We start from the raw sequence: 26,454 nt of genomic DNA on the forward strand, positions 1-26,454 counted from the left end.
CATAAATAGAACAAAAGAAAAACACAGAGATTATTAGGTTGGTTACCCATATTTGTTTCCAAAATCAGCTTAGATATCGTGGGAGGATTGAGAAGGGGCTGCTTAGGATGAAGCCAGTATTGCCATTACCCTAGGCTAAACCTGTGTTATCTTGGTAGGGGAGGTGGTCTGACCTTGTTTCGGGGGAGGGGTTTGTTTTTCAATGCAGCTATGAATTTTTCAGGACCCCCCCCCCATCATGGCTTGTTTAACACCTTTTTAAAAAATGACTCCTTAATGGAAGAATAAATTCTCAGTACCCCAGTAGATTCCTGCCACTCATTCGTAATGACTTTGCCCTAGCTTTAGGTGACCATCAGTCTCATTTTAAAGACCCTTTGTAAAAGTATTGATCCAGTTACCATTGTCAACGTGTTTCTCTGCCAAACTTAGATGTTATATTTAGGGACTTGGACAAAGCTCCCTTGGGACCTGTATTAACATAAAATTCCGTGTCCACGTGAGGCTGCACCCAAACCCCCCCGCCTTGTGTTCTCGGTGAGCCTAAGCTTGCCTTTGGGCCCCTGGCTAGACTCCCACCTACCCCCAAACAGGCACATTCTAATGACGGACTCTGTTTGCCAGGCAACCTTCAAAGGCTGGATGGACATCATGTATGCAGCTGTAGATTCCCGAAAGGTAAGGATACACCGGATGAAACTACAACCTTCTTAAATGATTAGAAAGCAGAGCAGCATGGTGGAGCTCATCCAGAAAGGATGGGGTGGGGGTGGGGGGGCGTCCAGAGCATTTATTACTTGTCTTATTGATTATAGATCACTTTCCTCCTCTCAGTGAGTCGCCACACTCTTGCAGAGGCTCCAGATGATTCCGTGCTGATGTGAAATAAGCGTGGCTCCTAGCAGACAGCCCTCCCCTCCCTTCCCCTCTGGCCTCGTGACTTGCATATTCTCCGGATAAGTTATGGCAGGAATAATGCCTTCTCAGGGCTGGAGCCACCATGAAGGAGACAGGCAGAGAGAATCTAGGGCTGCCCACCCCGGCTTGCTCAGCAGCTCGAGCCGTCACTTACGGCTGAGGCCCTGTGGCAGAATCCCCCACCTGATCCCCAAGCTAGGAGCTGACGCTCTTTTTCTCCTGTCCTTTGACAGCCCGATGAGCAGCCTAAGTATGAGGACAACATCTACATGTACATCTACTTTGTCATCTTCATCATCTTCGGCTCCTTCTTCACCCTGAACCTGTTCATTGGTGTCATCATTGATAACTTCAATCAACAGAAGAAAAAGATAGGTCTCCTCCCCGCCTTGCCAGTGGCCAGAGGTCCACCCAGATGAGAGGCGCCTCTGTCCCTCCCTCTTGAGACAGGGTTCCCTGGTGGCTCAGCAGGTGAAAGATCTGGCATTGTCACTGCTGTGGCTTGAGGGTGATCCCTGGCCCGGGAACTCATGCCACAGGCAGGACCAAAAAAATGAAAAAACAAATCACCTCTCTAGAGAACAAAATGCCTCTTTCTCTAACTCCTTCTATCACCTCACGGTGGCACTGGCCCCTTTTTACCTTAGACCCAACCAGCTCGTTCTGTCCTGCTGAATTTTGCAGTGCGTAGTTGACCACTTTTATTAGACCAAACCAGCAATTTACTAGTAGCAGATTTCCTAGCTATTCTTGAGGGTTTTCACTGGGTTTGGCCTCCTACCAGAGGGAGGTAGGGTGGGAGAGGGTCTCGTGACAGATGAAAGGAGAGCAGCAAATAGCTTTAGGGAGAAGCTGAAATTGTGGGCGCCCGGGCAGCACTAGTGCACTGAGATTTGAGGTCATCCTTGGAAAGTTCGTCTCCTTTCTTGTCCCAAACGGTTAAGTTTTTCAAAAGCAACTTGAAAAGATGAGACTAGTCCTTCATTTTATAAATCAAGTCTGTCCCAGCAAGCTCCAAAGAACTCCCCAAACTGTTGGCTCCCACCAAGACTTCTAACTTTTTAATATTGTCCAAAATAAACAGGCCATAAACCCAGACTTGGAAATCCTTTCATTTTAAAATGTTCTTTCTAGAAGTGTATCAGGAAAACAGGCCTCCCAAAATTTATGAGCCAGATGTGTTCCCGGCTCTCAAATTTACCCTCCCCTGCAGGCCTGTGAGTCCCTTGCCTTCCTCTTCTCCTTCCTTCCTGGCCCCTAGCAGGCCTCAGAAATCCCAAGCTGAAAGCAAAGGCAGGTATCTCTTTGAATTAGAATAGTTGTCCCAGGTCTGCCTCTAGAACAACTATTAGCTACACCAGCCCGTGGAGAGAAAAAGGGGTTAGGTCCCCCTTGGTTCTCAGATTGCCCCTTAGGTCCAAACCTGCAGTACGTGAGAGCCAGTTGTAATTTTGTGATCTCTTTTCCGCCCTTTACTTTGGAGGTCAGGACATCTTCATGACTGAAGAACAGAAGAAGTACTACAATGCCATGAAAAAGCTGGGCTCAAAGAAACCACAGAAACCCATCCCCCGCCCCCTGGTGAGTGCCCCATGTGGAAAAACACCTGGCTAGGGTTCCCGCAGAGCGGGGAAAGGGGCAAGTGCCCTCTGTCCTCTCCTCACTGTCCATCCAGAGAGGGGAGGATGGCAGCAGAGGCATGGGGGACGAAGGTGTGGGCAGCTCTTACGCTTGGGCTGACCTTCCTCCGAGCCTGCCTTGGCAGCAGCAGAGAATTGGCACATTAGCCACATTGGCTTTGGTCCTGGCTGGGAGATATTTAGAGAGACCACTAAAAATTAACAAAGTGAAAATGAAAGCTGATCTCTTTCATATCAGTACAAGGTAGGATCTGGTGTTATTTTCCTCTCTATGTAACAAGTCTTTGCAAGGATATGTCAGGAAGCCAAAATAATACTGCTGCTTTTGTGTGTGTGTCTTTTTAGGGCCCCACCCGCAGCATATGGAGGTTCCCAGGCTAGGGGTCTAATCGGAGCTGTAGCTGCCGGCTGACACCACCGCCACAGTGACGCTGGATCCAAGCCATGTCTGCGATCTACACCACAGCTCAGAGAGACACCGGATCCTTAACCCACTGAGCAAAGCCAGGGATCGAACCCGCAACCTCATGGTTCCTAGTCAGATTCATTTCCACTGCCCATGATGGGAACTCCCTAAAATAATGCTTCTTCCTGGTTATTTGTGGGAATGGGAGGAGTAGAACTAGGAGAATTGGGTGGCCTGATTTCCTCCCTTGACCTGAGCCTTTTATAAAACAGATTTGGGGGCTGGACTCTGCCCCACCCCTGGGTTGGTAGTTGTCTTCTTGCTTCAGAGGAGGAGATGCTCTGCCTGAAGCCCCACTCCCTGCCAGGCGGGTAGAACTTGACCCTTACAAGCCAGGCTCAGAGTTCCTTCTTCTATAACTTTAATTTAAAATAACTTTTATTTAAATTAAAAAAAAACAAAAACAAAAAACCACAGCAGAACTCTTAAAAGCTTACCTGGCAACCTAATTTGTAGAAATAAAAATGGAGCTACTTTGTTTGAATCAAGAGTAGGAGCCCCAGAGAGTTTTCCCAGCTTAGCTTCCATGCCCACTCCCATGCCTAGCATGCCCCCCTTCACCAACTTCTGAGGGAAAGGAAACCCTAGGGCTTTGCAGAACTGTTCCAAAACCATCAAGTTAAGTAACCCTGAAAGTAAGCATGAGCTCAAGGGCCAAGGTACCTTAAAAAATAAAAAAATTAAAAAAAATCAGGGAGATCTTGAGAATGTTTCTTATATTCCCTTGCTGTTAATTTCCACTTTGTGATAGAAATGCAGCTGGAGGGACTGTTAGAGTCTTGACGTTTCCAAAGTTCTGTTCAGTACTTTGCACACAGGAACCTGAGGGTATTTCCTTCCACACTAACATATAAATGCTCAGTGTGGTGGGAAGCATTAATAGTTATTCCAGGAGTTCCTGCTGTGGTTCCTCGGTTCAGCAGGTTAAGAACCTGACATAGTGTTGATGAGGATGCAGGTTCCATCCCGGGCCCTGCTCAGTGGGTTAAAGATCCTCCACTGCGGTGGTGGGGGCCAGCAGCTGCAGTCTGATTCGACCCCTAGCCTGGGAACTTCCATAAACCCCAGGTGGGGGCCTAAAAAGCAAAAAAAAAAAAAAAAAAAAAAAACTGTTTCTCGAATAGTTACAGATCTCCTGCTGTGAAAAGTCGATGAACAGGGAGAGTTCCCTGTGGCCTAGCGGGTTAAGGATATGGCATTGTCACTCCTGTGGCTCAGATTGTTGCTGTGGTGTGGGTTCGATCCCTGGCCCAGGGTGTGGCCACATCCACATGCTACGGGTGTGGCCAAAAAAAGAAAAAGAAGTGATGAACAAAATTTAGACACCACCGTCTAGAGCTTATAATATAGTGGGGCTACAGATACTAATTAAGCAGTTATAAAGTGGGGAATGTTGTGAGAAAAATTACCTGGAGGGCCATGACAGAAAATAACGCAGGCTGGGGGTGGGGGATCTCCTTCAACAGAGAAAGCCTCACTACTGAGGGTCTGTTCGAGTGGATGAGAAGGAGCCAAAATGCTGGGGAGAGATCCTGGAAGAGCAAATGAAGCTCTAAAAGCAGGAGACTTGAGTGTGGCCAGGTGGTGATGACCTAGGGGAGAGGTATGAGGTGAGTGGTATTTTTCAGCCAGGCTGAACTGTAGGAATTTTGTTGCGAGCCCAGTGAGAGACCAGTGAGAGGTTTTAGGTAGGAGAGTGATGTAACCACTTAAGGTTTTTGGGGGGTTTTTTTGTTGTTGTTTGTTTGTTTTGTCTTTTTGCCATTTTCTAGGGCTGCTCCCATGGCACATGGAGGTTCCCAGGCTAGGGGTCTAATCGGAGCTGTAGCCACCAGCCTACGCCAGAGCCACAGCAACACAGTATCCCGAGCCGCATCTGCAACCTACACCACAGCTCACGGCAACGCCGGATCCTCAACCTACTGAGCAAGGCCAGGGATCGAACCTACACCCTCATGGTTCTTAGTCGGATTCGCTTCCACTAAGTTATGACGGGAACTCCACTGTAGCAAGTGTGATTATTTAAAATCATAAGTGGGGGTTCCTGTCGTGGCTCAGTGGTTAACAAATCCGACTAAGGACCATGAGGTTGCCGGTTCGATCCCTGGCCTTGCTCAGTGGGTTGAGGATCCGGCATTGCCGTGAGCTGTGGTGTAGGTCTCAGACAAAGCTCCGATTAGACCCCTAGCCTGAGAACCTCCATATACCATGGGTGGGGCCCTAAAAAGACAATAAGTGAATAAATAAATGAAATCACACTTGCTACTGTGTGGAGGCTGCACTGGATGAAGGCAAGAGCAGAGACTCTTCTAGAAGTGCAGAGGGACAATGATGGTGGCTTGGGCTAGAGAAGGGCAAGAGGAATGGAATGAAGTAGATGAATTCAAGGAAGGATGAGCAGGACATGCCATGGGTTGGGTGGGAGACGAGGCAGAGACAAGAGCAAGAAGGGCCCTCAGACTTGTGGAGGCTGGATGAAGAGCTGAGGGGAGAGGAACCAGCTGGGAGACAGGCAGGGGGAAGGACGGAGCTCGGCTTTGCACTTGCCCGAGCTTGAGATGCTGGCACGTCGTCCGGAGAGATGAGTGAGCGGCCCGGGAGTTCCGAGGAAGGATGATGGGCTGGCGAAGAAAACGCTTGGGAAGCATGAGGACATAAATAACGTGTAAGCGGTAGGAACGGGTGGGAGCTGAGCTCTCCTAGGGAGAAAGACGAGATGAAGCGAGAGAAGAAAGAGCCAGCGAACGAGACTAAAAAGGAGCCGCGGGAGAGGTACAGGCCCAGAAGAGTGGTCATGTTGGAACACTCGGGGCGGGGTGTTGGCGTTGGCCCTTGGCCCAGCTCCCGACACCCTGACAGAGCAGCAGCAGACGGCTGGCCGGCATCCCGGCAGCGCAGGCACAGAGGCCTTGCGTCAGCAGGGCAGCAACGTCCCGTTCGCCGGCAAGGTTTTCACGAAGGCTTTTCTCTCCTTCCGCCCGCCCTCCCCGCCCAGAACAAAATCCAAGGCATCGTCTTTGATTTCGTCACTCAACAAGCCTTTGACATCGTCATCATGATGCTCATCTGCCTGAACATGGTGACGATGATGGTGGAGACCGACACGCAGAGCAAGCAGATGGAGAACATCCTCTACTGGATCAACCTGGTCTTCGTCATCTTCTTCACCTGTGAGTGTGTGCTCAAGATGTTCGCCTTGAGGCACTACTACTTCACCATCGGCTGGAACATCTTCGACTTCGTGGTGGTCATCCTCTCCATCGTGGGTGAGTGGGGCGGGCGGGGAGGGGACAAGGGCCCGACGGGCCCCGAGGAGGGGGCTCCTGGACCTGCTTAGCTGAACTGAATCGTAAATTCTGTGGTTGAGGATGGGGCGGGGCGGGGCGGAGCAGGACAGGGCGGGAGGGATTTGATTCGGTTCTTGCTGTCAGTGAGTTTCCCTCCCAAGAGGGGCGGTTAAAGAAAGGTATTTTCAAATACGGCTACAGTAGCGGTGTAGAGTGGAAACAGGCCTGTGAGAGATTGTGAAGCTGGGTATTAAGGAGACGGTCTGGTGCTGGTGGCAGCAGTGGTGCCGTTGGTGGAGGCGGTGCTCATTTACTAGGAATTGATGGTGCCAGGTCGTTTGAGTTTCTTCACTGGCATTACTATCTCGTTTGATCCTGATGACAGCCCGGGAAGCAAGGGATTTTATTATCTTGCTGTAAAGATGTCCAAGATCACCTAACTAGGAGGTGATAGAAGTGGAACTCCCATTGTGTTTTAACCGTGACTGTATGGCCAAGTTCCCATTGGGCTCAGTGGGTAAAGGACCCAGTGTTATCTCTGTGAGGATGCGCGTTCGATCCCTGGCCTCATTCAGTGGGTTAAGGATCCAGCATTGCTGCAAGCTGTGGCGTAGGTTGCAGGTGCGGCTCGGAACCCATGTTGCTGTGGCATAGACCTCAGCTGCAGCTCCAATTCAACCCCTAGCTCGGGAACTTCTATACGCCCCAAGTGTGGCCGTAAAAGGAAAAAGAAGAAGAAAAGAAAAAAAACACAGTGACCGTGTGGCATCCGCTTCAACCTAAGGACATGGAAGGGCTGATGTCCTGGCAGGCAGAGGACATGGTGCATTTCCCTTTGAAGGGTCATAGGGCACATTAGCCTGCAGGAGGCTCTTGGAAGTCCTGGAGTAAAGGATTCTGTTTGGTAGAGTTCCTGTTGTGGCTCAGCAGGTTAAGAACCAGACATAGTGTCCATGAGGACGCAGGTTTGATCCCTGGCCTTGCCCAGTGGGTTAAGGATCTGGTGTTGCCGTGGCTGTGGCATAGCCTGCAGCTATAGCTCCGAGTCAACCCCTAGCCCAGGAACTTCTGTATGCCACAGGTGCAGCACTAAAAATTAAAAAAAGAATTCTGTTTAACAATCCATCCCACCTTTTTTTTTTTTTTTTTTTGTCTTTTGTCTTCTTAGGGCCACACCCACGGCACATGGAGGTTCCCGGGCTAGGGGTTTAATGAGAGCTACAGCTGCTGGCCTACACCACAGCCACAGCCACACAGGATCCTTAACCCACTGAGCAAGGCCAGGGATGGAACCTGCAACCTCATAGTTCCTAGTCGGATTTGTTTCCACTGCACCATGACAGGAACCTCTCCATCCCACCTTTATTTGATCACAATACCCTGTTTTGAAGTAATAGTGATGTTTCTCATAGTTCAGTGGGACATACTATGTGCCTGTCGCCACTCTAAGTGCTTTATGTGTTTTAATTCACATAATCCTCGCAACAGCCCTCTAAGTATCACGAGGAACTAAGGCACAGAGCCCAGCCCCCTGGCCTCAAGTCCACACTCCTGACCTCCCACAAAGCACACCCTGGACAGTGCTGCCCTTGTCCATTGTTCTCGAACTTTCTGCCCACCCATCACTGAGTGGGATGGAAAACCCACAGACCCAACCATGCACCCTCTTCTCAGACGGTACTTGAAAATAAGGAGAATTCCTTTTGATAACTGGGATTTCTTAAAATATCATTAAGTTGTTCAAAAACAAAAGTATAGAAAAAACCTTTTAAATTAAGAGGAGTTGGAATAAGACTCACCCTGGAACCTCCTAGAGGACCCTTTAAATGCTGATTCCCACCACTGCCTGGGTTGCTGTCTGCCCACCTCTCGCCCCTCTTCTCTGGGCACAAATCCGCATGCATCCTGCAAAACCTCACTCGGGCATCACCTTCTCTCCAAAGCCTTACCTGCCCCCCATGTACAGAACGCAAGTGCTGCGTATATTACCTGACGTCTTCCGGTCACTGGTTATGACTTGATTGAGAAACAAAAGGAAGGGCACTGAGAAATCACCTTGTTGGGTCCTGGCTGAGGTAGAGACTTTCTTAAAAGTTCAAACGCCTGTGGAATTCCAGCTCCAGAGGAAACCCTGACAGGTTATCCGGCCAACTCCAAACTTCCTGCGTCTTGTCCCTTCCTGAAAGTTAAGATGCTTTCGTAGCTTAAAACCTTCAAATAAGCCTTCTGCAGTTCACTGCCCCAGTGTTTATGAATCTTTGCGGTGGGAAGCTGTTTCTTTATTTAAATCAACTCTCTCATCCGCTGAGACGCACACCGTCTCGTGGGGGCCTCGAGAGCAAGAGAAGGCACTGAAGGAAAAGCCATGTCACTTCGGCCCCTTCAGCTGTCACGTTCCAACCTCTTCAGCTCCTCTGAGGCCCTCACTGGGCTCCCGTTATCACTGTAGTTTTTAAAGGCAAGTCATCTGCTGGAGGCGGACTCCTGGGTGAATGTGAACAGCAAAAGGCCCTCTGGTGTATGTGTTTCACCCTCTACTTTTCTATCCAGTTACTGCCTTGACACTTTTAGCTGCTGATACTGGTTTCTGATTTCTGGCTTCAAACGCAACACCTAGAAACTCTCAGTTAAAAATCACTCCTGAGCGTTCCCTCTAGTTGGTAGGCTAGTTTGGTAGGGTAGGGCCACGGGGCAATGAGAAACCAAAAATGAGCCAGGAAGAGCCAGAAAGAGCCAGGAAGAAGATGCTTTGGGAACTGGTGATAGCGGGGTGCGTAAGATTTCGCAGCCAGAGGGCAGCGAGGTCATGGGGTGGAGCCGAGACTTCTCATTTACTTGTGTGTGTGAATGTAGAAATCTGACGGCATTTCGGAGAAGAATCCATAACACCTCAGAAGGTCACGCGTGGACAAATCTGAGAAAAATGAATTATCCTTGAGTGGGAAAACGGATGGATAAGGACCTAGTCATCAAATGAGTTAATTAAAATTATTGTAACATCAGAGCTCGGTCTCCCAAACATAGTGTAAATCTCAAGAGGAAGTGGGGAAACAGAAAAACAGATAATGGCGTGATGCCTTCCACCTAGCAGGAGGCTCTGTGTCGTCTGTGGGTTCCTCCGTAGCAACACTGGGACGACGATCCCGGGATGGACATTCCATCTTCAGGGCCGTGGTTGCTTCTGGGGCTGATGAGTGGAAGCAAGTTTGGTAAAACGCTCCCGTCCATGTTTTCATCTGGGTGTTAGGGACGCAGGGGTCCATTTTATCGTTGTTCCTGCTTCTCTGTGTGTTTGAAACATGCGACTTTCTTTTCTCATTAAGAGCTGAATAACGAGCACTCGTTCCCTCAAATCCTTTGAAGGCAGGGGTCCGGAGTGCCCGGCGACCCAAGGAAAGGGAAAGGGCACCTCCAGTCTCAGTAACTATCTTCTGTTCCTCTTCTTAGGCATGTTCCTGGCTGATATAATTGAGAAATATTTTGTTTCCCCAACCCTTTTCCGAGTCATCCGATTGGCCCGCATTGGGCGCATCTTGCGTCTGATCAAAGGCGCCAAAGGGATTCGTACCCTGCTCTTTGCCTTAATGATGTCCTTGCCGGCTCTGTTCAACATCGGCCTCCTGCTCTTCCTGGTCATGTTCATCTTCTCCATCTTTGGGATGTCCAACTTCGCGTACGTGAAGCACGAGGCCGGCATCGATGACATGTTCAACTTCGAGACGTTCGGCAACAGCATGATCTGCCTGTTCCAGATCACCACCTCGGCTGGCTGGGACGGCCTGCTGCTGCCCATCCTCAACCGGCCCCCCGACTGCAGCCTGGACAAGGAGCACCCGGGCAGTGGCTTTAAAGGCGACTGCGGGAACCCCTCCGTGGGCATCTTCTTCTTCGTGAGCTACATCATCATCTCCTTCCTGATCGTGGTGAACATGTACATCGCCATCATCCTGGAGAACTTCAGCGTGGCCACGGAGGAGAGCGCGGACCCCCTGAGTGAGGACGACTTCGAGACCTTCTACGAGATCTGGGAGAAGTTCGACCCCGACGCCACCCAGTTCATCGAGTACTGTAAGCTGGCGGACTTTGCGGACGCCCTGGAGCATCCCCTCCGCGTGCCCAAGCCCAACACCATCGAGCTCATCGCCATGGATCTGCCCATGGTCAGCGGGGACCGCATCCACTGCTTGGACATCCTTTTTGCCTTCACCAAGCGCGTCCTGGGAGACAGCGGCGAGCTGGACATCCTCCGGCAGCAGATGGAGGAGAGGTTCGTGGCGTCCAATCCTTCCAAAGTGTCTTACGAGCCCATCACGACCACCCTGCGGCGCAAGCAGGAAGAGGTGTCGGCCGTGGTCCTGCAGCGCGCCTACCGGGGACATTTAGCCCGGCGGGGCTTCATTTGCAAAAAGACACCTTCCAATAAGCTGGAGAACGGAGGCACGCACCGGGAGAAAAAGGAGAGCACCCCGTCCACCGCCTCCCTCCCATCCTATGACAGTGTAACTAAACCCGAGAAGGAGAAACAGCAGCGGGCGGAGGAGGGAAGAAGGGAAAGAGCCAAACGACAGAAAGAGGTCAGAGAATCCAAGTGTTAGGGGAAAGCTAACTTCGACAGTGTGCAGATGTCCAACGTGCAAGCGAAAGATTGTTTACAAACTTCCTGAATATTATCAATGCAGAACAGCTGTGGAGACACTTTAACCCGAAGATCTATACCAAACGTAGTCTGCTTACCATGTAACACGGTTGCATCTTGAGCAGTGACCTGCCAAGGGCAAAGGACCCTCCTCCCTGGACTCAACAGATTTTCTAATGCTTGGGCAGGTGGTTACTGCATGTTCCACATCAGTCAATGCAACTTTTAGGACAAAACTAACAGGATACAAAAACAGAGGAGAGGCTGCCGGGACCAGTGTATTTCCGTTGCAGCCAAATGGATTTTATTTTTTCATTTTGTTGATTCTCAGAAGCAGAAAGCATCTCTTTCAAAGTTTGTTTGTTCATGCAAACTCTCTTTGCATTCTTACATTAGTTAAGCTAAGCGGCAAAAAGGAAAAAACACACACACTCACATTTAGCCCGTGTCATTTAACGGTCACTTTCTTTGGCATAAACCGCATCTTCTCCACATGGGCTTCACGTGGTTTGGAGATGGGTGGGGGAAAACAAATCAGGTTTCTTCAGGCTGAGGAGGACTTGCTCAGGCCGATTCCAAACATTGTGCTCGTTCAATGCGTAGAAATGATTTGCATGATGGCATGCCGTGATCAGAAGTCATGCATGAGAACCATACACCACAGGACACTACCGATCCTGTCCCCTGCCCTGGGTCAGCCTTTGGACAGGACCCAGCCCTGCACCATTCACTGTATTTGGAGAAAAAAATGGTAAGCGTTCCATACCCGCTGCAGTTCTTGACGAATTCTTAGAGGTCTTTCATACACCTTCTGGGTAGGGAAACACAACCAACCAGTCACCACCACCACCACCACCACCACCACCAAACAAACCCAGTCCAACAAGCAGATGGATCCGTTGTGTGTATCTGTTTCACAGACATCTCTAACATACAGCCGTTGTTGCACATCTTGAAAGATGAACTGTTTAATGCTGCTCTGTGTCCCATCCACGGGGCAACTTTGATCCCGAATGGCTTGTATTAACGTCACTGTAAAACCAAATCCTAGGGCTAAAAAAAAACAAAACAAAAAGACAAAAAAAAATGTTCATTTGTATCCTGCAATATTTATGATTTGTTGAGCCTTCATACTGGAGAACTGACACTTTGGGGGGACAGAGATAAAAGTGCTACTGTTCAGAGTAGCATGTTATCTCTAGAGGGTCATTTGGGGGAAAGGGGTGCTCACTTCATCAGTAGCGTGCCCGCGTTGTGGCTTTCTCCGGGCTTGGGTCCGTGTGGAGCAGGGTCCGGAGTCTGAGCAGACCGTCTTCCGCAGAGAGGTGGTGGCAAGCTCACACACAGCGTGATTCATGAATGCCTCTTGCCTCCATCACTTGTTTCCACCACGCAGGGCTTCCTTTACCCACAGAGCTGGGTAAGGGCAGCAGCCTCGGCGCCTCAGCTCTGGTTCTTTCGTGTCTTATGAGAATCAGTCGTCACTGGTGGGACCAGTCGAGACAGAGCGGCCTCTGAACCCAGCCCACTTGGTTTCTTTATCGCACTGGTTCTCATGGGAAAGCGATTCAGTGTGAATTCTTAAGAAGTCCCAGTGTCCCCCAGCGTATTCCCTTTTGGCCAGTTTTGCTCTCTGCTTAGTGACCTGCCCATTGTCATTGGAGGGTGGCTTGGGGGGGAACGTCATTGCTTCCATTCCATCTCCTGCTTCAGGGAAGACAGCTTTTAGTCCAGGGGTTTCTCGTCTGCTGACTAGATTTCAGAGCTAAGATGCTGCAGTTGAATGTGTCAGGAAGTCTATACAAAGAACAAGGAGAGACTTCAGCATGCAGGCCCAATCAAAACAAATTCTTCCCCAGCCACACAGTAGAGGGGGGAAAGCCCATAATCAGACACACCAGTCTGCCTTGCAGTAGAAGCACTTTGGATGTAATTTCCCAGCCCACCTGACTAGTTTTGCGTAGAACAAACCACAGCAAGTCAGTGAGCAGAGCTTTCTACCTTGTTGGACCACGAGAAACTGTCCAGCTCTCATAAGCCTGCTTCTGCAGCACCATCCGTAGAACCTTTTGTACTCCACCCAATAGCAGGTTGGGAAGGCGTTTTTCCATCGGCGACCCCGCTAACTGCTAGGATGAATGTATAGTAACATGTACAGGCTACATCGTAAACAGCACAAAACAGCTGACATGTGTGGTTATTCTTTTTAAGAGAATTATAAATACTGTAATATATCATTTTATTTTATTAGCATGCCTTTTTGTAAATACAAATTATTAACTTATTAAATAGGAAATGGCTTCTGGCTTATGCCATTGTCATGTTTATTTTTATTTTTTATACTTTCCTTTCTTCTTAGAACTTAGACGCTGTCAGCCAATGTACATCCCCAAACCAGACAGACAGACAAAAAATTTTTTATTGCTAATGGTCTTTTCCAAAACGACAACAAAAATATATTTTTGTTCCAATGTGCAATAAATTCTAACCACTTCTATGCAAGATTTGGCTAAACTTCATAATTGTTCTTGTTCTTAGGTCTTGAGATGGGCAACAGAGCTATGAGATTCCCGCTCCGTACTCCAAGCGCTCGCGCTAGTGACTGTCATTAAGCTCCTAGAGCCGAGTCATGAGATTTTTCTGAGACCTGACCTCTTTCCTCCCCAGACCCTGCTCCCGGCCCAGCAGGCTAGCTCCTCCATAACTCGTAACTCACACACCGGCCTTGGTATCTGACACCCATCAGCCAGCTTCACAGGGAAGAAGCCACCTCCACTCTCTTTGAAGTTGCTTTTTTCTTTTTCTTAACTTTTCCCACCTTCTTTTCCCTCACCCAGCGCCCCTTCACACACCGGCCCACTGACTTGCTCGCTCGCTCACTCACTCGCCCTGCTCCACACTTCGTTGGTAGTCAGTGACACCATCACCAGCAGTTTACACCCGCAGTTAACAGGCACTGAACGGAGTCAATGATGACGTTTTTGTGCGTCTTCACTGAGGGGGGAAGTGGCAGCGCTTTGCCAAATATTAACGAAGCCAATCAAAAAGCAGCAGCAGCCACAGTATCACTGCACATATATATATATAGATATATAAATACAATATAAATATTTATTTTTTGTAGCCGGGTCCTTGGTGCAGTATTTATACTCCACAATCCACCTTTAAAAAAAGGACAAAAAGCAAAAAGACACGTGTGATGCTGTTAATTTAAAACGCAGAGCCAAAGCCACTGAGCAGCAGCTGACGCAGTTGCTGGTTTGTGTGTGAAAACACTTTCCCCTCTTCTTTCCTGAACCTCCGCGTTAGGAGGAGACTCCACAATTTAAACCCGAGGGTGAGAGCAGCAAAACCTCCCCAAGGCAGCGGGACCTACTCCCCTCCTCTCCAGGTGAGCCGCTCTGGGCATCAGAAGTTGACTGAGGGGGAGATAAACAGAAACCCCCAGGCAAAGCCCCTGAAACAGAGTTCTTTTATTTTTCATCGCAACCAATGTCAGCTTGTACAAGCCCAGTAGTGAAGACGGGTGTCTTAGTGACTGCATGGCGGCCAGCACTGCTCTAGACGAGGCGTGATGCGAGTCCGTCACTGCTATAAGCCAAAAGGAAACAAAATAAAAACCACCCTTTTTACCGTGCAAGGGAAGCCGGTCTTGGTGTGCGTTTGTTGCTTGACTCTCCCGATTTTCGATTCCTGGGCGGGGTCTGAAAACTGGGACCTTAGCACAGGTGGAGAAAGGAGGGGGAACGAAGGGAGAGAACGCAGAGGGTTTCTCCAAAAGTTCTGGCTAAGGAATAGCGATTGGAGAGAAAAGCAAGGTCCGGGCCTCCCCCCCCCCCAGGTCCCCGCTTCTTTCCCCCCCCCCCCCCCCCCGCCGCATGCGGCACCCCTCCTCCTGCCGGCCCCCAGGAAAGCCCTTCTGCGCTGGTCCCCCTGGCAGCGCCCCCAGAGAGGATGGCAGCCAGCCCAGCTGGGCTGGCCTCACTTCTGCCTTTTTCACCAGTGTGTTAAGAAAACCATTCCAATGCCCCACAGCCTCCACGCTGCAAGCTATTGCTGGGCCCTGCCCTCCATCACCCCGACCACGAGCCAGCAGACTAGGGCTGGTCTCCCTCACGTTCGTGCAGGGAAGGGGGGCGCCCCTCCCTCCCCTTGCCCCGCTTTGGGGACATCCCTCTCTAGGCCACGTCTCCCGGTCCAGGAACACTCAGGAGGATTTTGAAGTGCCCACTCTTGTCCGCTCCAGTAGCTCCACTCTGGAGACAGATGGCGGGTAGGTCAGTCCCCATCCTCCTCCCCTCGGCCCCCAGCCTCCAGGCCTGCTGTGGAGGTGAGATTGCCATGGGTTATGACTTTGTGACTTGAGTCCTGGGCATCTTCTGTAAAGATGCCTCTTTCTTTTCTCAGATGTTGCCCAAAGTTTTGCAAAAAGCTTCGTTCATTTTCAGGTACCCCCACCCCCTAAAGAATCGGCTGCAACGAGCCAGCCAGGGGGACATCAGGAGAGGAGAGGAAGTCTGCGTCCGGAGGGGCCCAAGGTTTGCACAGTCTGTGTTGGGGCTCAGCTTTGTGCTTTCTTGGATTCTCCTTCCAAGAGTAGCAAGATTTCCTCCATTAAAACACTCCTGAGGCGCCCCCTGCCCCTGCCCCCACTGCTGTTTGCTGTACATAGAGGCTGAGTGGGGTGGGGTGGGCGGGTGTGCACGTGTGGTGTGTGTGTGTGTGGAGAATGTATATAGGTAAAGGGGAGCGCGGTCCAGTGGTTCCAGAAGAGGGACAGAACTCCTTTGTTCCATCCCCGGCTCGACCACTGACTCGCTGTGTGGCCTTGGGCAAGTCACTTAACCTCTCTGTGCCTCAGTTTCCCCATCTGTAAAATGGGGATAATAATACTGACCTACCTCACAGGGGTGTTGTGAGGCTTTAACTACATGTTTTGTAAAGTGTTTTTGAGATACAGAGGCCAAGGCACTAGGGAAGGGCAAAGTACTATTTGGACTTTCGGAAGATGAAATGGTACCATAAATGCTGCTATTCTGAGAGCCATTTTAAACTGCACTGCTCCAACCACCCCCGCTTCTCATCACCAGGACAGCAGGTCGAGAAAATGTCTTTCCTTTCACTTGCTTCTGGGGTTTGTGATTATTCTAGACACTTAATTTCTTTCCCTTGCTGTATCTCCTTTCCTCACCCCCCTCGACTTGTTCCCTGTTCCGTTTATGCGGAAATGGCAGAAATGCTTGAGAAATGAGAATGTATAAGTGGATTGGAAGTTTATAGTCTGAAATTTCAATTTTACTTTGTACTGTACATCTTTTTACTTTAGAATTTGCAATAAAGGGTTACGTCAATCTTGTTTTCAACTCTCCTCTTGGACTGGCCTGTCATTCTGTCATTGCTCTTACACCAAAGCCCCGGGGGCGGGGGGGAAGAGGAGTCAAGCACTCCCACCCAGCGGGACCCTCCAGCCAGCCTCCCACCTTCGGCAGCAGTCTGAGCAGAGTCTGAGAGGGTTCACCCCAGCCCCGCTCCTCAGGTGGCCTGGCAGTGCCCCAGCCCCTCCTCAGGTGGGTGAGAATTGGGGGCTCCAGATGGAGCCTCAGGAGCCCTGCCTGAGTGGAGAGCAGCTGGGAGCAGCAGCCCCTGGAAGTGGGCACACTTCTAGCTGTGCCACCCAAGGCAGGGCCTCAGGGTAAGCAGAAGCTCCAGGGCTTGTTCTGGTCCCCATGGTGTTTCTCCAGCTCCCTACCCCTCACAGATCATTCCCTCTGAGCTCAAACTTTTGGCTCAAGCAGCTCGGGGTTCAAAAACCTGGCTATGCCACTAACTAGCTGTGGCCAGTTTCCTTATGTGTAATGGAGATACGACCTTCCTTTGGGGGTTTTGAAGATTGTATCAAATAATACATGTAACTGCTTTAGCCTAGGGCCTGGCACACGTTAGTGCTCAGTAAGTGGTAGCTCTTAGTGGAAGAATAAGTTCGAGGTAAAGAAGGAACTAAAGCTGACAAGAACTGCAAGGGCCTGCCTCCCCCGCCAGCCCCAATGAACGGACACCCAAGCCCCTCCTCCTCCACTGGCAGCCCCTCTGGCTGTGACGGTCACTTCCAACCAACAAACCGATCACTCCCTCCATTGCGCATTTCATAACTTGTATAATACGTCGAAGGCAGCATCCCTCCCGCACTGTGCGCCCACTTCACAACCGGGCGCAGGGAGGCGAGGGACGGTCTGGCCCACCTGCCGCCCAGGCCCCCAGCGATCCGAGGGGCTCTGCAGTCAAGAGCGGCTCCGCTTCCCTGGCGGGCCCGAGAAGGAAAGGGTCGGGCAGCAGGGGGCTGCCGGGCCGGGCTCCGCCACCGTCTCCGCCGGTGATCCACGGCATGAGCAGGATGAGCAGAGCCCCGGCGCCCAGCGCCCCCCCGAAGCCTGTGAGGAAGCCGAATGCCAGCGGCCCGGCCCAGCCAGTGGGGCTCCGCTCGTACGGCGCCTGGGGCAGTCGCTCCACGATCAGCTCCAGTTCGTCCCAGTTGGGCTCGGGGATCGAGGAGCGGCGGGGGCGCAAAGCCGGGGCGGGGGCCCGGGCAGGGACCACAGGGACGGCGGGCGGCGGCAGGTAGCGCTGCCCGTACTTGCGCAGCTGCAGCGTCGCCTGCTGGTGGAGGTTCTTGCCCAGCTCCCGGGCTACGTCGGGGCGGCCACTGCGCCGCAGGGCCCGGGCCACGCGGTCCCACGACAGAGACGGGGCCTCGGCAGCCAGCCAGGCCGCCAGCCCCTCCCGGCAGCCGTCGGACACGTCCGCGGGTTCGGCCTCCCGGCCCGCCAGATCTCCCGCCGCCTCGCGTCGCCGCCGCCGGCCCGACGACGCCAGCGTGGGCACCGGCTTGGGCCGCGCCAGCCGGTCCTCGGAGAGCCTGGCCAGCTCGGCCTCGAGGTCCGGCTCCGGCGCCTTCAGGAGCGACTGGAAGTGGCCGCACTCCTCCGGGGTCAGGAGCTCGGCCAGGCGGACGGCCGCGTGAGGGCCCATGGCGTCCACGGCCCCCGCCGGAGCCAGCGCCCAGCCCCAGAGCGCCAGGGCCCCCATCAGAGCCCGCGCCGCCATCGCCGGCAGGGACGGCGCCCCACGGACTGTGGGGGAACGAGCTCCGAACGCCCGCGGGTGGGGGAGGGGCGCCCAACACCCACAGCTGGTGACAGGGAGGAGGTGCCGACATCCAGGGACTGGGGGCGGGGTGGGGGGCGCACAGGGACAGGAACCCGGGCCTCCAACACAGGCGACTTTTTATTGGAGGAGGAGCTCCCAACTCCCAGAAACTAGGAATTAGGAGGGGCGGGGAGGGGGGTGTCTCACAAAACCCAAGGACTCGAGTGAGAATGTCCCAACACCCGGGGATTTGGGTGGGTTGGGACTCGGTCCCCCAAGAAGTTAGGATCCGGGGCCCTTACACTGAAATGCCTCCCCAGGCCCCCCGGCTGTTCCACTGCCGTCTCAAACTTAGCAAGTTTCCAACACCTCTCCTAGCGTATCTCCTGCCGCTCAGCCTCCACCAGAAGCGCTAGACCCCTTGCTCTCCTTCCCTCTAATATCCAAATTCTCTTGCCACCTACTAAATACTAAATATACACAGACGCTACCGTTTTCCTTCCTCCCACAGGTGCATCCAAACCCTCGGCCTCTCTGCTAAAGCTCCAGTCCCCGCCCTCCACACACTGGCCGAGGGAATTTATTTCCCTTCCCCAAGCAGGCGTGGCTCAGGCGCTCCTTAGCTCTTGGACTGCACTCTCTGCTCTGCTCAGTCACTCCTCAGCTGACAGGTCCCTTCCGGGAAGCCCTCCCCGCCTTCCATCCACACCCTTTGCTCCCAGTCTCTCATCTACTCCCTTAGCACGCTGCAGCTCTGCCTTTTTACTCTCCTCCATTAGACTGCAAGGTCCATCTACTGTCGCCATGGCAACTAGTGCATAATAGGTGTGCAGTAAAGATTTGTTGAATCACTGAGTGAACTCTTAACTTGCAAATCAATCCCTGTCCACCAGCCACTAACCCTCTCCCCGCCTCACACAGGCAGGCTTCACCGTGGAGCCTCAGCCCTCCCCAGGGCACGAAGGTCCTCCTGCTGCAGCCGTGCCCTCCCCATGATCCCTCCAGCCTCATTCCCCCCAACTCCTGCCCTCACTTTCTGCTGCTTTAACTAATCACAGGTATGGTGCAGCTTTCAGCCTCCATAGCTTTGTCTGGCTGTACACACACAATCCGGTTTAGGAAACTTTGCTGACACACGACCACCTCGAGTCAGGATCTTTTCTGGGGATTCTTAAGATAGCCATCGGGACACTTATCTGGAAATTAACCAACTCAAGGATTTAGTCAACATTTACTCAGTGTCTTCTATGCACCAAATACTGCACCAGATGTGAGAGTGTGACAATTTTGATATGGCCCCTTCTCAGGCAGCTTTATCCAGCTGTATTTCCAAGGGATCCACTTTTGAGCTTTTCCCATCCCGTATTGTGGGCTCTCCCAAACAGTGGCTGTGCTTAACCATTTCTGAATCCTCAGCACTATGCAGTATCTGCACAGAGAAGGTGTGCATTCAACCAACTAAGGTGAGAGCGAGCAGGGTCTGGACCTCCAGGGGCAGAGAGGGTTGGGGGTCGCTGAGCCCTGGGCCAATGTCCTGGAGCCCCCACGGCCAGGCGCACCAGTTATTTCTCTCAGAGAGGAAAGTGCTCTGCACGGCCTGGCCTTGGGCTGGCTCTGCCTCCTGAAAATCTGGGGTACGCCCTAAGCCTGAGCCTGAAGAAGCCAGGGGTGCACCTCATGCTCTGGTGCTTTTTTGATAGTTTTGCTGAGAACATTCTTTTTTCTTCTGTTCTTCTTAGGCCCGTGCCCACAGCATATGGACGTTCCCAGGCCTGGGATCAAATCAGAGCTGCAGCTCCCAGCCTCCATCACAGCCACAGCCACACAGGATCCGAGATGCACCTGTGACCTACGCAACAGCTCATGGCAACGCCAGATCCTTAACCCACTGAGCGAGACCAGGGGTCAAACCTGCCTCTCCAGAGATACTAGTCAGTTCCTTACCCAATGAGCCACAATGAGAACTCCTTTACTGAGGGCATATGAAACCTCAGGAAGTGTGGGCACCTCTATAGAGTTTTCAGCAAGACGCTCCTTCCTAGTTTTCTGTGTCCCAGTTTATAAGCTGTCAAGAGTTTGGGGATTGAGAGATGGTGGTGGACAAAGGATCCCATGTGACCTTAAAGCCTGGAAGTCACTGTGTCCACACCTTGCCATCTGTCCACTTTCCCTTCATCCAGGGACAGAGTACATGTTCGAACCTAGCTCTGGTCAACAAGGGCTGCTGTGCAGCTTCTGAATGAACCTTCCTCTTCAGCCCCCCTTTCCTCCATTCATTCATTCATTCATCCATCCACTCATTCAACAAGCATATGAGCCCCTCTTCATCCCTCATGCTTCTGAGCTCTGGGGACATCAGTCAGCCCCAATTCCCAGCCTCTACGAACGCAGAACTGCAAGCTGGCCTTCCCTGTCCAGGGGCTTTTCGCCTGGTGGCGCCCGTGCCCAGGGCATGGCAGGTACTTGCTGTGCCTGAGAGCGGAACAGAGTCTCACAGCCAGGTTTTGCTGAAGGAACAGAAACAGCCCCCAGAGCCACACCCATGGCACACGCAGACCTGGAAGCCCAAGAATTCCCCCAAGGGTTCCCCACATCCTGCTGCCCCCAAGAAATCCTCTGGAAACCACGTGTCATCGCTTTAATACTGTGTAATACTTTCTTTTAAAATACAGTCTCTTCTGAGGTAGACGGACCAAACTGCAGAGCATCGTCAGACAGGAGATAAATACATCCACGTACAACACGCAGCAAAATGAGGTAGAAATGGTTACAGCTGGAGGAGAGGACCCCAACCCCAATCTGGGTAGAGGAAGGAGAGGGCCAGCTTGCCCTCACCCCACCCCTGCCCCCGGATTCTTTGGTATGCTCCCTCAGCACTGCCGGAGCTGGACCTGCCCTTCCCCCGCCCGCCCCAGTGCCCGTGAGGTAGGTGCTGGCAGATTGGGGGCTGTCTCTTGTGCAAAGCTCCCCAAGGCCAGGAGAGGCGGCGGTGGGGGCCCTGGGTGCCGGTTGGTGAGCGCTTCCCCCCAGCCCCCAGAGCTGCCTGCCCTTTGAAGGGAAGGCTGGGATCCCAACCCCACCTCCCCAACGCCCTCCACCCCCCCGCAAAATACACATACACACCTGAGAGAACCTGCTCGCTCCCTGCTTCCCCCAGACCCTGCGCCCACTGCTTCTGAGACACCAAAGCCCTGCAACCGGCCCGCTCCAAGGAGAGGAAGGCCAGGGACCAAGGGGGAAAAGGGGAGAAAATGAGCAGCTTTCCTGGTAGCACTCCGAGGCCAGCGCCGGCCCTCAGCACCTTGGCACCTGAAATGTCCCCCATGAAGGCCTTCCTTCCAGCTGGGAGTGGGAGGTGGTTCAGAGACTGCAGGAGGTGGGGGGGGTGGCGACAGGAAGGGCGGCTGGGGTGGGAGGGAGGGGGGGTGGCGGCTTGTCCCCCCTGCCTTTAGACCACAGGGCAGAGTTGTGAAATGGGCTCCCTGAGGGCGAGGGGCAACCTGCAGAAGCCCCATCAAGGGCAAGGTGATGGGGAGGAGAGGAACAGGGCGATGGGCCTGGGCTTCCTGTGGAAAGCGGTGGGGGGAGGGGGAGAAACACACCCCCAACGTGTATTCAGGGAAAACAGCCTGCCCATCTCCTCCACTGCCTCCTAACCCCTGGAGCTCTAGACTTAGGACCCTGGCAGAATGGAAGACGAACAAATCCCCACAGAAACCTATCTTGTAAGGGACACCCACTGACCCCCTCCTCAGGGCCTCCCACCAGACCAGGCAAGCTGAGCCCATTTTGTGCCCAACCAGACTTGTGGCCAGACCACCTGCCCTTCGGGGGAAATCCTCTTAGCCTTAGGTTACAGGGGACTTCTGCCTGGGCCAGGGCCAGGTGAGATGATCTTTCTGAGGACTCTCTGCCTGCGTCATCTCCTCACCTGGGCCCTCTCTGCCAACTTTCTGGGTCTGGGGCAGGCAGTGGCAAGGGCATCCCCAAGCCCGGATAACCAGCCCTCCACAGTAAACACCCTCCTAAGCTTGGGAAGAGCAGCAGGAAGTGAGCGAGTCCCACCTCTGCTCACATTCCACAACCCCATCCCTCTCGCCCCCACCTGTACCCTTGGAGCAGAGGAGGAAGCCCTGGCAATACATTCTGCTTCTGTCTCAAGAAGCACAGGGGTTTAGGCGAGGCCTCTAGGTCTCCCTCGCCCCTTCTCCACAGGTTTCACTTTTGAGTCTTTTGGGAGAATTTGCTTCCCTAGGGATGAAGGGGTGGGGCCGTGGGACACACACAGGAGAGCAGCCAAAATCTAACATTCTTTCTGAGGTCAGTTTCTTCCTGAGTTGTCAAAAGAAAAACAGCAAATTCTACACATCTTACAAAAATAAGAGGCCTAAAATATTAAACAAGCTACATTTCTGGGATATCCCCCCCTTGAAAACAAACAACCAAAAAACCCTTCTTTGGGTGGTCTTTTTTCTTCTTTTGCTTGTCTCCCACAGACCCAAGGTTCCAGCTGGGTGAGGGATACTGGGTGGGAGAGGGCTCCCTCCCCACCCACCCCCAGCTCCTGGACCTCCAGATCTGCAAAGGGACACTGCAGTCGGATTGAAAGGGGCAGAAGCGGGGCGAGGAACCAAAAGACCAGGAGAGGCTGGAGAGCAAGGGACGGAGACAGAGACACAGAGGGTGATAGATGGAGAGACAGAGGCGGGAGGGGCAAAAGAGAAACTGGGCCAGCGCGGGGGGTGGGGAGGGGTACGGTCTGTGACAAAGCGACGGGGAAAGAAAACTACAGGCAGAGAAACGGGGAAGTGGGGGAGGGGGAGGGAGCCATTCAGAGAGCGAGGGGACAAAAGGATTGTGGCGAGAGAGCAGGAGTTCCTTAGGCCCCGGGCCGGCGTCCGCGGGGCGGAGATGGCGAGCTTCCCGTCCACAATAAATAGGAAAAACCTGAGTACACAGCGCATATGGCATCTATCTGCCTAGCAGAAGCATTTTCCTTCCCACGAAAAAAAAACAAGAACCCACCGGCAGCCCACACTTGTCCTCCACCCCACATCCCTCACTCCGGTACCCCCCAGCCCGGAGGGGTTAAAGCCGGCTCTCCCGAACAGAGGGGGCGGGGAAGGGGCAGTGGCTCCCACGGCCTCCCGGCGCGCCATTAGTGTCCGAAACCGTACATTTTGTCCCACTCCACGAAGGAGTCCAGGTCCTTGGGCGAAGCCCTAGGGCCCACCTTGGCCAGCGCCGCCTCCAAGTCCTTGTAAGAGAGGGGGCGCTGCAGCCCCGGGAGGCCCGCCCCGGCCGCCGCCTGCTGGCACAGCTGCCCCAGCTCGCCCCCAGAGAAGCCCTGGGTGCCCTGCACGAGGGCCGCCAGCTCCCGCTCGCTCAGCGCGCAGCCCTGCTGGGCCAGCACCCGCTGCAGGATCTGCCCGCGGGCCGGGCCGTCGGGCAGCGTCACGTAGAAGCGGAGAGCGAAGCGCCGGCGGGTCGCCTCGTCCAGGGCCGCGGGACGCGAGGTGGTGCCCACGACCAGCACGCCGTCGGACCCTGCGCCGCAGCCGCTATCCAAGCAGGCCAGGAGTGGCGCCTGCAGCGCGCCCGCGGCGGCCGCGCCGTCGTCCCGGGCGGGCAGCAGCGCGTCCAGCTCGCTGATGAGCAGCACCGCTGGCGGGCGGCAGCGCGCAGCCGCGAAGGCAGCCTGGAGGAGGCGCGCGCCCTCGGCGGCGCCCGGCGCAGCCAACGTCGCTCCGCGCAGGCGCAGCAGCGTGGCGCCCAGCTGTGTGGCCAGGCAGCGGCCCAGCAGCGCTTTGCCGGCGCCCCGCGGCCCGAAGAGGAGCACGGTCCGCGGCGGGCGCGGGCTGCCCGGGTAGGCGGGCGGCCTCAGCAGGGGCCACACCAGCTCCTCCTCCAGCGCCGCCTTGAGCGCGCCCTGGCCCGCCACGTCCGCCCACTGCACGGGCGGCCCGCAGTCCACCATTTTGCTGGTCACCAGTTCCAGGGTCCCCGGGTCCACACCTTTGGGAGGCTCCCCCGACGGCACTGCGAAGCCGCCGCGGGGAGCCGGCGCCGGGGCCCGTTCCGGGAATTTCTCAAAGGGCTCGAGTTGCGGGCCGTAGACAGGGGAGCCCAGTACCTTGAGGGGGACGCCGCCGCCGTACTTGCCCGACGCCTCCTCCGCGGTTCCCGGCTGTTTCGCCCGGAACCCGTTGCCCCGACACTCGCCGTTGTCCGCGGCTGGGTAGGAAGCGCCGTCGGCCGCCGGAGCCTTGGCGGGCTCGTAGGCGTACTTGCGGTAGCGGCCCTCGGCGCCCTCGTCGGCGGCCTTGCGCTTCAGCGACACCCCGGCCTCCGCGGCCGCCTGGAAGCCGTAGGAGGCGGGCGCCGGCCGGGGCGGGGCGGACGCGGGGAGGGGCGTGGGCGCCGCCAGGCCGGAGGTCAGGTAGGGGGCCGGGGGCGGGGCCGGCGGCGGCGGGAGGGCCCCGTAGCCCGGTTGCGCGGCGTAGCCCCCTGCGGGGTAGTTGTACAGAGGCCCCGAGGGGCCATAGCCTGGCGGGGGCGGGGGCTGCAAGAGCGCGGCTGGGGGCGGCGGGGGCAGCGCGGCGCCCGTCTGCGCGCAGTAGCCGGGCGCCAGGTACCCCCCGCCGTAGCCCGCCGCGTACTCGGGCGCCGACGACGGGCCGCCACATGTGTTGCTGGCGTAGAGGGATTCAGGCAGGTTCCCTGCTAAAACGGGCGAACCCCCGAGGCCCCCGGAGCCGCCCCCACTGCCCGACTTGGTTCCCGGGAGGCCCTCGTGGAGCGAGGCCAAGGGGTAGGGGGTCTCCGGCCCCGGCCAGGGCTCGGGGTCCCCCTTGGCGCCGTTGAGGAAGGCGGCGTCGCCGTAGCCGCCCAGGGTGGGACGCTCGTAGGGCGAGTCCAGGACCCCTGAGTACTTCTCTGCGTAGCGCTTGAGGAGGTTGGAGGCAGTGAGGGCAGAGATGTCGTCGTGTGCCCAGGCATAGTGGCAGCGCTGGCGACCCCCAGGGGGCAACTCCAACTTGTGGGCCGGCGACGGGGTGGTGGAGGAGACGTCCAGGTGCTGCTCTGGCCACTGGTTGAGGGGCTGGGCGTGCTCCGGTGTCCAGTGCATCTTCGACAGAGCTGCAGGCAAGAGAGAGATGCGGCCGGTGAGGTCGTGCAGAGCCTCTGAGCACCCGCTGACTGCCAGCCACAGGCTGACCTCCGCCAGGCTGGTTTTCCAACATCCACCACCCAGACGCTTCCACCCTCCCGGGGCACCTGTCTTCCGGCCCCCAAAACACCATATTTGACTTGCTCCTCAAGTCCAGTAATTAAAGTTATCTGAAAATACTTTGCTCAGAGCCAAGATAAATGACACGTTTGGCCCTAACTTCACTTTCTAGGCAACGACTATTATTTTGCTCCAGCCCCTCCCTCTAGAACACATGGTCCGTCCTTTTACGTTCTGCCCTATTGTAGTGAAGGATCAGGCAATGGGTGCCCCGGGCCGGTCCTGGGACTAGTCAAACCCAGGTGGCGCTCATTCAGTAACAGATAATTGCTGCACACCTGCCACGTGTGATGCACTAGAAGCTCTGGGGTTGTGTAAAGGCCCCTGGCCTAGGGGGAGCCCAGCAGTTTGAGGGTCCTGAGGGCTCTCTACACCTTAGCCTTCCTGAGGCTCCAGGGCCCCCTTTGGGCCTGAAGTGAGGGATGCCAGTGAACCTGGCGGTGCCTCATGGTCCCTGGGAAACCCAGAGGCTGACCCAGAAGAATTCACTCCCTTTCCACTTGGTCTCTTTTAGTCTCTGCCTGATGAGCACCTGGATTCCAGACCCAGCTCTGTGTGTCCAGAACAGGTGCTGCCACCTGCTTCGTTCCCAAAGTGATCCATGGCAACCCAGAAAGATTGTTTAGAATAGACAGAAATGTCTTCTAGAAAAGATGGGGCAAAGTTAGTACACAGCTAGGCAGGGGTAGTGCCCATCATAGAAAGTAGGTCACAGACTTTGAGCTTCACAGGAACGAAATAACTCACTTTGCAAAGTGAAAAACACCATCATATGCAAAAGAAGCCAACATGTCCCTGGCATAGAGATCACAGAACTTTTTCTCATGGATCTCAAGAAGATGACCTGTGAGATGTCATAAACAGTGGCCCCCTTAGATGGCCATGCCATAAACATGGCAGAAGAGTTACGTGGCTCTTTCTTACACTGTCCCTCAGCACCAGTCCAGGCATGAGCCGAACTGGTAAAAGGGACCTGGGGCCTGGGGAACAGCACTCTCCAGGCACCTGGCTGCAACTGGCTGGCCAGATCTGAGGATAAAATTCTCAAAGACTAAATGGGTCCATGACATGCT

The 26,454-nt window shown here is 54.3% G+C and overlaps 2 protein-coding genes and 1 long non-coding RNA gene across 17 annotated transcripts in view; 1 reads left to right on the forward strand and 2 right to left on the reverse strand.

Annotated features, from left to right (window-relative positions):
* Positions 1-13,257, forward strand: part of SCN8A (sodium voltage-gated channel alpha subunit 8) — a 192,699-nt gene extending 179,442 nt beyond the window's left edge. For 14 of the 15 annotated variants that reach the window (XR_014803177.1, XR_014803178.1, XM_084955570.1 and 11 more), the window contains 5 exons: positions 625-678; positions 1,152-1,289; positions 2,395-2,499; positions 6,020-6,290; positions 9,759-13,257. Coding sequence is in view for 12 of the 15 variants with exons in the window: in XM_084955570.1 (XP_084811696.1) it covers positions 625-678; positions 1,152-1,289; positions 2,395-2,499; positions 6,020-6,290; positions 9,759-10,906 (1,716 nt within the window). In the remaining 3 variants the exon portion in view is untranslated. Of the gene's footprint in view, positions 1-624; positions 679-1,151; positions 1,290-2,394; positions 2,500-6,019; positions 6,291-9,758 lie in introns of those variants that run through there. The other variant, XR_014803176.1, reaches the window with a different exon arrangement.
* Positions 11,233-24,456, reverse strand: LOC106507485 (uncharacterized). The gene is given in 3 exon segments (NR_201397.1): positions 11,233-12,000; positions 12,179-12,744; positions 24,224-24,456. It is a non-coding gene; the product is annotated as an uncharacterized LOC106507485 (long non-coding RNA).
* Positions 17,082-18,183, reverse strand: TMDD1 (transmembrane and death domain 1). The gene has a single exon (XM_084955708.1). It carries the CDS (start codon positions 18,046-18,048, stop codon positions 17,146-17,148), a length of 903 nt encoding a protein of 300 aa, XP_084811834.1. The 5' UTR covers positions 18,049-18,183; the 3' UTR covers positions 17,082-17,145.
* Positions 24,457-26,454: the final 1,998 nt, after the last annotated feature.

The sequence above is a fragment of the Sus scrofa genome, chromosome 5, assembly GCF_054392235.1.
Source record: "Sus scrofa isolate SSC_HxYL_T2T_F1_AM1 chromosome 5, Sscrofa_HxYL_maternal_Yorkshire_Landrace_v2.0, whole genome shotgun sequence".
Classification (NCBI taxonomy): domain Eukaryota; kingdom Metazoa; phylum Chordata; class Mammalia; order Artiodactyla; family Suidae; genus Sus; species Sus scrofa.